The sequence below is a fragment of the Tenebrio molitor genome, chromosome 1 (genome assembly GCF_963966145.1).
Source record: "Tenebrio molitor chromosome 1, icTenMoli1.1, whole genome shotgun sequence".
NCBI classification, from domain to species: domain Eukaryota; kingdom Metazoa; phylum Arthropoda; class Insecta; order Coleoptera; family Tenebrionidae; genus Tenebrio; species Tenebrio molitor.
Window position 1 is genome coordinate 42,706,572 of NC_091046.1, and position 15,714 is coordinate 42,722,285.

The 15,714-nt window shown below is 36.7% G+C and overlaps 1 protein-coding gene across 4 annotated transcripts in view; it reads right to left on the reverse strand.

Moving 5' to 3' along the window:
- The window catches only part of LOC138132286 (uncharacterized), a 120,248-nt gene extending 113,049 nt beyond the window's left edge, over positions 1-7,199 (reverse strand). For all 4 annotated transcript variants that reach the window (XM_069049763.1, XM_069049771.1, XM_069049754.1 and 1 more), the window contains exon 1: positions 6,582-7,199. In XM_069049763.1, the coding sequence (XP_068905864.1) occupies positions 6,582-6,906 (325 nt within the window). In that variant the 5' untranslated portion in view covers positions 6,907-7,199. The remainder of the gene's footprint in view (positions 1-6,581) is intronic.
- Between the last annotated feature and the right edge of the window lie 8,515 nt (positions 7,200-15,714).

The following is a 15,714-nucleotide window of genomic DNA, read 5'->3' on the forward strand; positions in this document are numbered from 1 at the left end:
TTACATTATTTACGAGATCGCACGAACTACAACGCAAAAGACATCATTGGAAAAATTACAAATTTATTTAGTATCTATCTTTTTCAAATAGATGAATTTATTAATACATATTAACATTTTTTTTTATAGTATTTGTTATTAGCTTGCCAACGAAACTAGAAATTTACTATTTGCAATACAATTACTTATTTACATAATTTATGGTGACAGGACAATTATCGGTGTTGTCGGTTTCGTTGCTGACTTACTAAACAGACCAACAGATGGCACCACAGTCAGTGTCCGAAAAAGAGTTACTTTTCGTCCGCTTGTGAGTACGTAAAATTACCGTTTTCATTAAGGGTGCCTAAAAACGCTTTTTAAAAATATTATGCTATCGCCGAATCCATCACGTCCAACCAAAAAAATATTCACAATTTCTGTATCAGTTTTTGCTTTTCGTGTATCAAGGCTAAAAAGTGTCCGAGTCTGAGTTTTTTGACCGAGGCGCAGCAGAGGCTTGAAAACAGCGAAGGACAAAAGGCACGTTTTGGAAGGAGTGCACATTACATTTTTTAGGAAACCCCACGAACTACAAAGCGAAAGACATCATTGGAAAAATTACAAATCAAATCAAATAGATGAATTTATTAATACATATTAACATTTTTTTAATAGTATGTATTTGTTATCAGCTTACCAACGAAACTAGAAATTTACTATTTGCAATTTGCAATACAATTACTTATTTACATAATTTATGGTGACAGGACAATTGTCGGTTTTGTCGGTTTCGTTGCTAACTTACTAAACAGACCAACAGATGGAACCGCGGTCAGCGTCCGAAAAAGAGTTACTTTTCGTCCGCTTGTGAGTACGTAAAATTACCGTTTTCATTAAGGGTGCCTAAAAACGCTTTTTAAAAATATTATGCTATCCGCTGAATTACCGTAACTTCTTATCTAAACATTTAAATGTAAATGACAAATTTACACTTTGACTTTGACTAATTTAAAAAATATTTACATTATAAACATGTAAATGGCGAGTGTGCCTCTACCCCAGACCTTGTTAATATTAATGGAGACCTCCTGTTTTATGATTCGCCATTCATTAAGCCGTCACGTCAAATTTTACCCGAGACAAAAATTTAAATAAGTCTTAAAAAAATAATTATATACAGGAAAACCCATAACCTCCGGGATACACTGAACGTTTTGATAAGGTAATTAATTAAATTTGCAATAAAATTGTGCGCTTGCGATTAGGTTTATTTTTTTAACGGTGCTTCATTACACTTTGAGAAACTGTAAGTAGTAATTTAAAACTTGACTCGACCCTTGCCCTTGTCAAGTTTGTTCGAAATTAAAAACTACACTTTAAAGCCACTTTGCATGCGCCTGTCGAGCTTACCAACAACAACTTTATACCTTTGCAGCATAGTGTTCAGATCAAAAGAGAGTAAACGCTGCGAACTTTCCAGTCTTCTAGCTAGATAATTATTAATTAACATCGAAACGCTAATTTGGACCCGTAGATGCAAATTAAAAGATAAAAGCGAAGCTCCCGACCGAATCTGTATCAAATTTGAAATTTGTAATTAACCGAAGTGGCAGACGGTCTGAATTTCACATTTCCGGACAGCGTAATTACATACATTTTAAACAATAATTACGTTAGCAGTGGTGACAGATGGGTGCGTGTGTTTTCATCTCGAGATTCCGCCCTGTCATTACTTTTGTCTGCTAATGTACCTACTCTAGACGCCCCATTATCCGAAATTTTGTTTCCAGGCAATTAATCTTTCGATTAGAGAGAAGGTATGCAGATAGTGGAGGAGGCAGAAATTGTTTCAGGAGTGATGTTGATGAGAAATTTGATTAATTATAGCTCCTCGCCTATTGATTAATCCTTAACAAGGACAAGATATGGTCAACCTTTTAATGATTTAATTGATTCCCGAATCGAATCGCGGCGCCATCACTAAACGTTCGCACGTTCCGAAAATACAAACACTCCATCAACAATGACAGCTGTCACGTCGATCAGTTCGACACTCGGCCGCCAGAAGCGCTGCGCCATCATTTCAGGCCCAGTTTACACAACTTCGCTAATTTGGTTAATAGCGACGTAAGAGCAGCGGTAACGGAACGCCAACTTAATAATCCTCCCAGAAATGTTTGTCTTATTTTAACGTAATTAGCGTTGCGGTTGTGGCAATTGTGCGAACTCGGAACGAGAGCTGTTGAAAAATAAATGGTCCTAATAAGCTGGATCGGGGGCGGCAATAAGTGGGTCAGGTTAGAGATGGGCACGTGTGAAGTGCGTGCGGTGTGTGCTAAAATCGGCACGCAATTTACCTTGCTCATTACGAATATGTAAATACGACTCCGATAATCGGGTTTTTCACCTCGACAAAGGCGCACTTGGGGGGAAATTTCGAATGTGTTGTGAAAAATTGAATATCTAGATGGCGCCGATATGACAGCTGTCACAGCTTGCTTCCTCCACTTTTCCAATTTGTCAGACTTAAAGTATGAACTGGTGCGACTTATTTCGCCGATAACTATCCCCAATAAATTAATTTCATTTGGAAAAACATAACAGGGTGTCCGCTTTAGGACTGGGCTCGGAGGGCGAATAACGAAAACAAAATCATAAATATAGTGGAGCCTATGTCGGCTCCAAACTTGACCCATTTATGGCGCGCTTCGTCCTTAATAAGAAACTTTATTCATTGGTCCTCGTCCGTCATAGCTGACACCGACCCGCCCCTTTCTGCCGCCTCCCACAGACAAAAACGCACAATTTACAATTTACCATAATACATCTTTTCAGTTTTTATGGGTCCCTGCGTTTATTACACCACTCCCGCAGGAAACATCCTCAAAAGACACCACCATTGGAGTTTGTGGCGTTTTATGACCAATCATTAGTCCCGTCACGAATCGTACACATCGTATTGTCCGTGATGTTGTCAAAATTAAATATTTTTTTGCTCGCACTGTGTAGTTCGTTCCGTCGAGAGAAACTTTCCCCCAGGACGATTAATTGTGATTTAAGGTCCACGCACGACTAACGCGAACACTGGGATTTCATCTTTTCTCCGGGAGAAATAAAGAATACAAAGAGGCCAATAAATTCGCAGGAAAGGGTTGCAAGCTGACTGGAGTGGTCTAAATGAAAAGGTAAAACCGGCGCACTTGTAAATTTATGTGGGGATTGGGTCGCCCTTGATTAAAGAAACACGCACTAGTGGATTACTAATGGATTGCTTGCTTACTTGCTTGTTACTTTCCGTCTGATTAAAAGACGAATGGGGCGAGCAAACAAACAACGAATAAAATAATGACATAAAGAAACGCAGGTATGAAAAGTAAATTCCATTCGAAGGCACTATTTTGCTGCTGGGGATTTTTTTTAAACAATCAATTCTATTAAGTATTCAGATGAGGAGGAAGCCGAGATGATAATGGTGCTAAGCTGAGTTCTCTTATTAAGTAGGTAGTCAGAGTTGAAGGACTAATTAAAAACCGTAGATGAAAATTAAAAGATAAAAGCTGGCTTAATAGCTGTGCTTCAGCCTCCCAAAAAATTGGTTCGGATTTGAATCTGGAGGTTTAACCAAACCGTAAACAATTTTGTAAAATCTAATTTTCATAATAATTAGACTCGGAAGAATGCGCTTGGTAGAACAGAACGGATTACGACTGGGTCATTTTCCTCCATCAGACTTTTTAAGAAAATTAATTGCACTGTAAAAATTGTGTTAGCTGGAAACGTTATTAAATTAAATAAGTTGCGGTGAAGATTTTATGAAATTAAAATGTATCAAATTGAATTGTTTGCATTTTTCCAGACGAATTAGAAAAATGTATAGAGCTACAAAGTACTCCGTTCACAACGGGTGTACTGTAAACTGTAAAGTGATTCTTGCAATTTCAGGACTGAATCCGATCAGAGGGGTACGGAAGGACGATGGCATTACGGTTATGTGAGACATCCAAAGAAAATTCACATAGATATGCGAGAAATATTTAATGACCTGAGGACCTCCTTGTGCTGGGTTGGCGTTTGAAGAACAGTTCAAGAAAGCTTTAAGCTCAAAGTACAAAATGGACAACATAATTTCAACAACGGTTTCAATTTTTCAATTTTCAAAACTATCGGAAGAAGCATCAGAGGTATTCGGTACATTCGCGCAAATAAAGCACTCGCTCCTTCGTCGCTCGTGCCTCAAATATTGCGCTCATGCCCGAAAGATCTCTTCTTGCACTTGGTTCGTAAATAACTATTACTGTCCACATATTATAAAAACGTTTTAGATGTAGATTGTCAAACTCAAGGTCGCTTAAAACTTATGATTTATGATGTAACTACGTTAGTGAGAAATCTGTCATAAATTCCAAATACCTTATAAGCGCGCCTAGTTACTTTTCCCGGTAGTGCCAACTTAACAACAAGTCCCCAATCCACATCTATAACTAAGAAACTGACAAGCTTAATCCGGTTTCAGTTTTTATCAGTGGAAATATTTACAATTTTTCTAAACACTATTGTTTGATTGATATGGACATTTTATGTCAAACACACTCCGTGTTTTTGTTTAAACATTCTATCCAATTATATTGTAAAACTATCACTGAACAAGATATTGCAACACAGGAGAACCACAAACATGACTATAAAATCTTTGAAAGCTTCTCTTTATTCTCTTGACTCGTCAGATCTATCCCCTATTGGATTTTTATGGTGGACTGTCACAAGAAGATTTTGATTGCTTTCCTTTGCTAGCAAATAAATTTTTTACAGTACTCTATGTTATTTATTAGACATTTACTATCTGTACTTTAATGATATTTATTAAGATACAGATTTTTCATTAAAATACAAGTTTATAACCAATAGAAATGCAGCATGCGGTCAGTATTAAATATTGCCAGGAGCATCTGATCTTATCAATTTTGACAGTTCATAGTTTTTTTTTTCATTATTACAGCTGGTCGTAGAAAAACTAGTGTACGCAACACACATTAATTTAATGAATATTAAGACGCTGGTATTCGCGTACGTTTCGTGCCCTAAATCTCATACTCGTGTCTTAAGCCATCATTAAATGCTTGTTGCATAATATATTATTATTTTGTTTATTTTTTAATTGCAATCGTAGAGAGTAAATTTGCAGAAAACGAAAAGAGAAAAGGAAAACATTTATTATTAAACGATGAGGTCGTCAAGAGTAAAAAAGGTAGCGATAAAATGTTAAATTATGTACAAGTTCAACACAGTAAAAGTTTTATAGAGTTGTAAAAAATTATATGTGATCAGGCATCGACACTAGTTTGTTAAAAATATATTACTCTTACAGGACAAAATTTTGTGAAAACAAGACAAAGATTTGTTTTGTTTTACATCACACGGTATCTTATTCTAAAGCTTTCATTGGTGCAGAAAAGAAAATAATTTAATTGTCCCTTTGATCGAACAACGACAAAAAAGGAGTTAGTATGTAAATTTGTTCGGTTTCGACAAATTAAATGAATAATAAAATAGGATTTAACCACTGTAAAGATTGTTGTTTGCGTCAGATTTATTTCTGTTTTCGATTAACTACATTAGAATCTTAATTTTTACTACGATTCTTGAAAATTCTTATCACTCGTATACTAAACAACAGGTTTAATTAAATAGACAACGATAACGATATGGCATTATACGTTGTTGGAAATTTTGCATTTAATTTAGTAGTACACCTGTCTATTGAATTAGGTTATATTTTTCTAAGTTTGAGGTTATAAATAGCGTCAATGTCTAGTACACTGTTGTCAGTTTGACTAATTTGCAATAGAAGAATACTCAGACATCGCGGGACATGCTATGTTCGTTTTGATAGATCCGAATATCAGGCACTTTAGTGACGGAAATCAAACAGTGTGTCCAACGTTAAAAAAATAAATCGTGGCCTCCCATTATGCCAAAACAACGTGAACGGTGTTTACCTGTCATCAGAAAATAATAATTTAATCCTTCTTCTAACCGAAAAGTGACGAAAAATACTAGAAACATTTTAGATCTTTACTTCCTCTATACTTTGTTATGAAAACAAATTACTTAGTAATTACACAGAAATGAATTTAATCAGGATTTGATAATTTACAAAAAATGACTTGGTGTCATTTACAATCCCACTAGAAAGTAAAATATTATTGGAAGTGTTGAAGATTAATTATCTCTGTACAAAAGAGTACATTTTTTACTCATAATTAGTCTTGTGGTTTAGCCGAAAATGCCAGCAACAAATTTTTCTTGCGTGCTGCTATCCAGTAACAGAATATTTTTAAATTAAGTTTACAGTTCAACCTGTTCAAATAAAGATGAAAGGTATGAGTAAAAAAATAATAATGTGGAATAGAATTGAGCCACTAGAGTAGAAATAATTTGGTAAAAATGAGTTGCCGTCATTTGCAGCCAAAGTTCTAACCACTGCGGTGAGCAAGAGTAGTTTTGAACTCGCAAATAACGATAATAAATTTTAAATCGCGCAGACAATACTTGTCAATACAATACTTGACAATGAAAAAATTGTATTGCCTCCGACCTACCTTGGTATTCGATCCCTGCCACCAGCTTGTCGGTCTTGAACAGTCTGTGCAAGAGAGTGACATTGAGTAGATTTTCCGGTGGAGCGTTGACTTCCCCGTCCAACTCGCACTCGTCCACTTTGTCCGCTTTGTCCACTTTGTCCACTGTCTCCGGCACCGGCACGACCGTGGCCTCGAGGTGCGGAGGTCCCGGCGAGCGCCCCGGAGCGGGATCGCCGCTGGCGGCACCGCCGGAACTCGCCGGATTAATCACCAGGCCGGTGCAAAACCAGCATTGTTCGAGGAGGAAGAGCGTAGCGAAGAGCAACATGGTCACTTTCACCATCCCGTCACGGCGCTTCCATGCCGGAAACGGGTCCGCCGAAATTTGGACAACATAAAGCTGGTCACATCTAAACTCGAAAATAATATGACAAGAAGCGATGGGCGTCCGCGAAAAACCGCACGGACGCGTTTCACCCGCACCGTGCAGTCCTGCAAGCTTTCACGTAAGTTGTGGTAGAACAGTGGTGTACACGGAGGGTGCAAAGCGAGTTTCTGGGAAGCCGGACGCACACAAACTGAGTCGGCCTACAACCGACGACTACAACCCGCTGCGCTTTGTCCGATCGATTTAATACTCAGACATAAAATTGCTGAACCACCTGAAACGTACACACATACCTAGACGCTTATTGCAGGACGAGGCGACCGCTCCTGCCGCGAGCTGCCACGGAATCCTGCTGCTCCTGCTGCTCTTCGGACAAATAGACCGGCCTGCCACCCGGAGTCTACTGCAACAAAGCATCGGTTACAATTTTTCAGGACAGCGAGCAACGAAACTAATTTAAAAGAAAAACTGGATATTTTAACAAGGAAATATGTATTAATAAGTGATTAGAGAAAATCTTCCAAATGATGTCCTTCTTGGTGCAAAATTCTTGGTGTATTATTTTAAATTAGTTAAAACATTGGCCAGCATTTCAGGTTCGAAATTTGCTATGACATCTTCAATTCCAGTTCTTCCTACACCTGGGCCTGGGAAAAATTCCTCTAAATATTTCATTGTTGTTCGTGCCGTGCCAGCAGTAGTTGAATCTTGTTGGAAATAGTCGTTTGTTAGTTCCACAGGATACATCTGATTTATAAATGGTTGAATAAGTTTTACGGTTTCGGTTTACGGTTTTAATGAATACAATGGTGAATGAAGTAACAAGTAACAAGTAATACAAGTAACATTTTGGGGAATATATGCTGACTTAGTTCTATAATTTTGAAAGTTAACAAAATCGGATAGGTGAAACCAAGCCTCATCACTAAAATCATCACTAAAAAAAAGTAATGTCTTAACCGTCGTTATTAGGTAAATTGTCTTCATATCAATGGCAAAATTTTATTTGCGGAAGAAAATCACGAGGAAAGAAAAAAATAAATCATACAGGGTGTCTCAAAATTCGCGAATTCCAAATTCAGAGCGTAGTAGGGATCACTTCAGTAGTTCAAATATGGAAGACAAAGACACATTGGTCTGAATGTGCACTATTTGAAGAGCGTTTTCTTCAAATGCAGGCTGAAAAGTTCAGTGTTTATTGTTATTTATGATGTAGATGATTGTGGAAAATAATAACCTAAAACAATTTTTTGAAGAATAGCTTTACTCTGGAGTAAAAAAATCTTAAATTTTTGTAATTTTTCTCAAAAATGGAACGGCAACGTAACTAGAATAGTATTTTGTCACTGTGGATATGAAGGCTGCTATGTATTGAACAAAATTAAAGTGCTTATATCTTCTTCAGGAAGAGCGAATTTTTTTTTTCTAAGTATTTTTCGAGCTCCACTGGGTCCTTCCCTACCACGCTCTGAATTCGGAATTCGCGAAATTTGAGACACCCTGTATAGGGATTTCACGAGTGATAATATCGTATTGTTTTAAAATAAAAATTATAAATCCATGATGGCTTTGCTTCCAATAATTTTATTTTTCACAACTGACATTTACGAAAACGTTAAAATACGACGAAAATGTATTCGAACGATGAGAAAACAGAGATGATCCTGATTTATGGCGAATGTAATAAAAATGCATCTGTCGTTGCGCATTTATCCAGACAATAAATATTTTTCACAATTTCATTTAACCTAGCGAATGACGTTTATGTCAAAATTTACGAAACTACACAGCTAAGTATGTTTTATGTTTTTTTAAATCAAAAAACGAAAATCCACGTTAATTTTGTAAATGTATAGTGGGTTGCATTTTCAATTCCGTCGGGCTCATTATCACTTGTGAAATACTCTGCATTTCTAATGATGTAAATTTCTCATTAGGATATTTCTTGAGAAATTATAATACCCTTTTCGTGTTCGTTTCCCGAGATACATAACGTGAAAAGTGGTACATAACTAAATATTGTAAATTTTTCAGTTTATATACGTAACTTGTCAAAAATAACCTCAAAATGTACAATTAATTCATGTTTTTCAAAATGTTTGTCTAAAAGAACACGAAAAACGTTGTGTGCACCTCGGCCAAAAAGTGTCTTTTGTCCTTGCTTCTTCTCGGCTGCGCCTCGACTAGAAAACCCAGACTCGGACGAAAAAGATGCACTTTTTGAGCCCTGATACACAAATAACTATTCTTCCACTTTACCATTTTTAACTTAAGATATAAAGGATTTAAAGAGCTGTTTATTTAAAAATTATTTTTTTGTTCGACACTGTCAGAATTTGAGAATTTTCTCCTGTGTGAATGAATTTTGATAAATGTCACAATTTGTCAAAACGAAATGTCAAGCTAATTTTAAAAATTTTAAGCGATTTGGAGCCTTTAAGGGGCTCATCGAACAAAAAAACATGTTCAACTCGTTCGTGTGTAAATTGAGCTTTTTTTGGAACTCGTTAAATAAACTACTATTAGTTTACTACAATACTTCTTAGTAAAACTAAATATTTGTGAAAAAAAAACAGCTTCTTATCGTAATTTACTGCAGCAAATGCACGTCCAAAGCTGAACAAACATTGAGCATCCATGAATTGTTACAAACATTTAAAAGAGATATTATTGCTAGCATTGAGCAAAAAATAGAACAAAAAATCAGTGAGTTGCAAAATGTGAACCTATCGTCTCTTCAATTTGAAGAAGTCACAAGTGAGGCCGTCGAACGAATGATACGTTCTAAAAATGTAATTATCTACGGTGTTCCGGAATCGAGCGGCACCACTGAACAACGTCAAACCAAAGATGCAACTGAGATCCGAAAAATTATCAGCACTATTACTCCGGAAGCCATTCCCCAAAAAATTATTCGTATCGGCAAACCAAACTCACCTAACACGCGTCCTCTTAAAGTCAGTTTATCTAATGATCTGATCGCTAAGGAAGTACTGAGAAACAAAAATAAGCTTATTAACTCTGACCTGCCTCGTTCAATCTCAATCTCAGATGACAAGACCCCGAAACAACTGGAATACCTAAAGAATTTACGTACCGAATTGCAACTTAGACGTGATAACGGGGAAGATAACATAACTATTAAATATGTGAAAGGAATTCCTTCTATTATCGAGTCAAAAAAGTAGAAACCGCAGTAGTAGAATGGTCCCTAATGTACACAAACCTAGCTTCGTTAATGGCAAAGATTGATGATTTAATACTATTCGTTCAACTTCACAAACCGGCTTTTTTATTAATAACTGAAACATTTCTCAGCAATAGCATTCCCGACTCCTTAGTAAACTTAGACGGGTACACCCTTTATCGCACTGACCGCAGTGATGGAAGAGCTGGTGGCGGTTCATCCATATACATAGCAACCAACATTGTAAATGAGTTCAAACCTAAACCCATAACATTTCGATGTAGTACTTCTGAGGTTACGATACTTGAACTCGCTTCCTCTACACTGTCTTTTACAATCGCTTGCGTATATAGACCACCCTCTAGGGCCCTGCTGCAAGATGATATTATACTATTTCATAAACTATCCGAATTATCAGCAACTGCTGCTAATTTATTCATTGCAGGCGACTTTAACCTACCAACGATAGACTGGTCCTCAACAGACTACTTAAATATTAAAAACTATGCTGATAATTCAGCTGCCTATCATTTTGTTGAAACCCTTATTAACTCAAGTTTATGTCAAATAGTTTCCGAACCTACGCGCTTTAGGCAAAATCAAAACCCATCAACCTTAGATTTAATCCTCGTAAATGATCCCGCATTAGTAAGTCAAGTCGATTATCTTTCACCTATCGGTAAATCTGACCATATAACCCTGCTGTCAACAATCCAACTATTAGTAACTGAAATTCCCAAAAAAGTAACTAAACTAGTAAAACGTGTTAATTACAATAAATTAAAAAACGATTTGGAATCAGTGCAATGGACCAGCGACTTCTTCTCAAGCGATGATCCAAACGAAATGTGGAATAAGTTTATTATATTCTTAAATACAGAGATTAAGAACAACACCCATACGAAATATATTACGTTTAACTCATCAAAGCCATGGATTAACGATGATCTCCTACAATTAATCAAGCATAAAAGACGGTTATGGAACAAGTTTAAAAAATCACACGCGCAACAGGACTACGACATACACCGACACTTTTCCAATACCGTTTCGGCGAATCTACATAAGGCAAGGCAAGCATACGAAGAAAATCTTTCTACCGATCCCAAAAAAGTTTACAAATACATCAGACGGTCATTGAATACTAAGGTTTCAGTGCCGCAGTTACGCAACGATGATGAATCGCTATGTTTTGATGATAACAAAACAGCGAATATTTTTGCAAAATACTTTGCCGGGGTGTTTACAACTGACCCTCATGGGTATCGGGTGAATAGTCAGCCTGAAGTTATGCTTCCGCAAATATCGAGTGTCATAGAGAATGTACAATTTACTGCGGAAAAAATTAAAAACTGCATCTGTAGTTTAAAATCAACATCATCACCTGGACCAGACGGTATAACAACATTACTATTAAAAAACTGTGTCGATTATCTGTGCCAGCCGCTACGACTTATTATGCAGACATCTTTTGAAAACCACATACTTCCGTCTGCCTGGAAAATTGCTTCAGTAACGCCCATTTTTAAAAAAGGAGACAAATTCTGTGCAGAAAATTATAGACCCATCAGTTTAACCTCAGTGGTTTGCAAAGTAATGGAAACAATTATCAGTGAAGATCTATCCAAATATGTAGTGGAACGGAACATTCTTCCTAGTCAGCAACATGGTTTCATAAGAGGTCGTTCGGTCCTTACAAACTTACTTTCATGTGTTAATTCTTGGACCAAATCTATAGACGAAGGTGTTCCTGTTGATGTGGTGTATTTAGACTTCGCCAAAGCTTTTGATCGTGTCTCACATAAAAAACTTTTGTATAAACTAGATCAAATTGGTGTCAAGGGAAATATCAACTTATGGATAGCTGATTTTCTGAAGGATAGAAAATTCTTTGTGCGTGTTGGGAACGAGTTCTCTCAATCTCTTCCTGTAACTAGTGGTGTTCCGCAGGGCTCGGTGCTTGGACCACTTCTTTTTAACATTTACGTTTACGACCTGCCAAGTGTGGTTTGTTCACCGAATGCTTCTTTTGCGGACGATCTTAAGCTCTTTAATAATCCAATAACCTATCGACACGTTTTGCAGCAGGACCTTGAAAAAATATACAAGTACAGTGTAGACTGGTCTCTTCCTCTAAATTTGAACAAATGCGTAGTTTTACACCTAGGGAAAAATAACCCTCACATGTCATATATTATAGGTAATATTGATCTTTCGCACGTTGAATCACATGTCGACCTTGGTATAACGATCACACAAAATCTGACCTGGTCAGCACATATTTCAAGAGTGTGCAAAAAGTGTAATACCACTTTATTTCTTCTAAGAAAGACATTTAAGGGCATTAGCTTCGAAACCTCGATTACCTTGTACAAAACACTTGTCCGACCCATTTTGGAGTATTGCGGTCCCGTTTGGTCATGTGACCTGATAAGAGACCGAAATATGCTAGAGTCAGTTCAAAGGAGTGCTACACGTCTTTCCTATGGTGCTGTGAGACCCTCATACGAAGAGAGACTTGAACAGTCTGGACTGAGCACGTTTGAGGATAGACGACTCAGGGGCGACCTAATTGTCACGTTTCGTGCAATTAGAGGATTCTTCAATTTTGATTTGTCTCCGATTTTTACTTTAAATCGAGATGAAAGGTTGAGAGGACATAATTGGAGGTTGAAAAAAGACTTTAAAACGAAAATTCGCGAAAACTTCTTACCTAACAGAGTCTTTGAGCACTGGAATGGACTATCAACTGAAATAGTAAATTCGACAACAGTAAACTTTTTTAAAAATAAACTAGATGTACTCCCCAGATAAGTAGACCTACGCCACTGAAAGTTTACCGATCGAACACTTTATAAAACAATTTTCCTAGCTGTCACACTGTCTCCCGTTACTAGGCATAATAGGTTTTATAAACCTCTGCCTTTATTTTCTTTCAATAATAATAATAATAATAATAATAATAATAATAATAATTCATGCAATTTTTATATAAATGCTCCTTATTACAGAACTGTCACTTGACTATCCCAAAGTACGTTTCCGGCAAAAATTAAATTCATATACGCTTTCAAAACACATTGGTGTTCTGCACACACCAAAAAACTTGAAAGAGGTACTTGGAGTTAAAGGATCTCAGTATTTAAATAAAAGTTGAATAAAAATGATTAGCCAAGAAACATGTTAGTTCCGCTGTGCAACAATTAATCCTAGTCAGAAATAGTTTCTTCATTATTTATCTTTTGAGCAATAAAATTATAAAAAGTTCAAGTGAGTGCTCGTCTTGATCAATAATTTTAATTAGTGGACGACACTCTTTTAAAAAAATATGCTAAAAGCAACAAGTTTTTCGCTACTTTCTTATTCAAGGATAATCCCCTGGATAAGGTTATTCCTTCATGGGTCAATTTAATTAACAAAAAGCTCTTAGCGCAATTGTCTATTTAGCTTTTTGTTTGAACGATTTTTAAACTGGTGAGTGTAGAGGTAAGTGACGTTAGATATTTTCAAATCGTTGATGGCCATTAAAAAATAGTACATTCTTCAATGAGCGTATATTGATGGCCGTTATTCAAGAGGATGAAAATTGCAACACGAGCCGTAGGCGAGTTGTAGAATCATTCGAGTGAATAATAGCCTTTATACGCGAGTTGAATTTTAATATTTGACAATTAAAATTGTGCCTGGTTTCGCGGTTGCTACGCGATGCGCGGCTTATTGTTTACAAACGCGATTGGCGATTGGCGATTGGCGATCTGCCCTTGTAGAATGAAAATACGAGTGATGTGATTGGCCGACAGCCGTGGATTTCAGTATATTCTAACACGGGGCGTCGAATTGATATCATTCTTTCATTGAATCTCCAACAAGAAAGCATTCATTCTTTAATTTATTTTACTAAAAGAATATCTACGACTCCTCTCAATGTACGTCGCATTTCTTTAATTAATTTGAAACTACTGTTGTACTAGACCCATGTGAACACTGTATTCGTAGCTATACAACTATATTGTTTCCACAATTAAGTAAAAAGGCTGTGCTGGTGTTACTTCTGGCTCATATGAATGTACAAAAAACTTAATAGAACAGCAACAAATAGAAGATAAAAGAAAACAACCCCTGACATTTCGAACCGAGCGTAGGGAAAATGAACGATTATACTTTTTATTTGAACGTCTATGTTCCAACTGTTTATGTTGTTACTTCTGCTAAACTGGGTTAATTATCCCCAGACTGCAAAAACTTTTGCTCCTCCAGATCCCTCCTGTCGATCGATTTAATACTCCAGACACAAAATTACCGAACCACCTGAACCGTACACATTTACACACCCAGACGTTCACCAGCTCACCACATTTCTCATATTCTTTCATGTCGAATGTGATTGGTGCACGTGCTGTGATTTACGACTTCAAAGAAACAACAAGTTGGTCACGGTGATTTTTCTATTGATGGCAGGCGGGATTTACATCGGTTCGACTTTTTCAACTAATAGAACTTAAATTGAGCTTTTTCAACTTCACGCTGATTTATTGGCAACTTTCAAAACGACAGGGTGTCGGAGCGGCGATGCGTGTTCAAGAAGGAATTAACAAATCTGAGGATTTTTAAACGTCAATGAAGGGAAATTTCCGTCGCTTTTACGCCGGAAATACAACTCACGAAAGTGCCAGAGTGGAGCGGGGTTTACTGCTTCACAATTACTTCAAACATTAATTCAATCCAGATTGTTAGTAAGAAGTGCCCATATTTGCCGTTTTACTCGAGCGAGGAGTACACAAAGAAAGAGATTTATTTCTGTCAGGACTTTTTCTGATATTTACGTAAAATAAATACAAAAATCAAAGATACAGATATTAAAGACACCATTTTGAAGAATACATATGTACTAAATTCAAATGTGGTAAACAAAGTTTATATAGTATAGTATAGTGTAGCCTGTAGCGTGTTGTGAAAATTTGCCACCTACAATGGTGGACCTATACTATGTAGGGTAATTGATTATTTGGTTGCCTATAAAGAAGGGGTTTTAAGACAGTATAATTTAAAATACAAAAATTGTAACAAATAACTTTCAGATCCTTTTCCTTCAAGCTAAACTTGATCATATTATCAGCACTATAATGTTATAGTTTGATTTATTTCGTTTATGTATATTGTTTAAAAAATGCAAAGCCCCGAAACGTGCGGGTATCTCGCCCCCTTCCAGAATCGATAAATATTGCAGGTGCGTTTGAGCGGCTGATTTGTGCGTCCTAATGTAAATAACTTTTTTAATAAAATACAGTCGAACTGGGAGCCTAAATCACGAAGAACAAGGCACTTACTAATCGGCGTGCTCCGCTCGAGTGGTACCCCAAGATACACGATCATCCCCCATTTTATTACATAAGTGAAATATAGTCGTGAAGCTTGTAAGAAATGTTTGAGGAGAAAAATGGTGGAAGATTGCACGCAATAAAACACCTAGCCTCTATCCACAACAGCTGAAAAGCTTCAGTTTAAAATAAATGGAAAAATCTCTCGAGGAATTATTTCCTCGGTCGGATAATTTTTCGAAATTTGACACTCCCTCT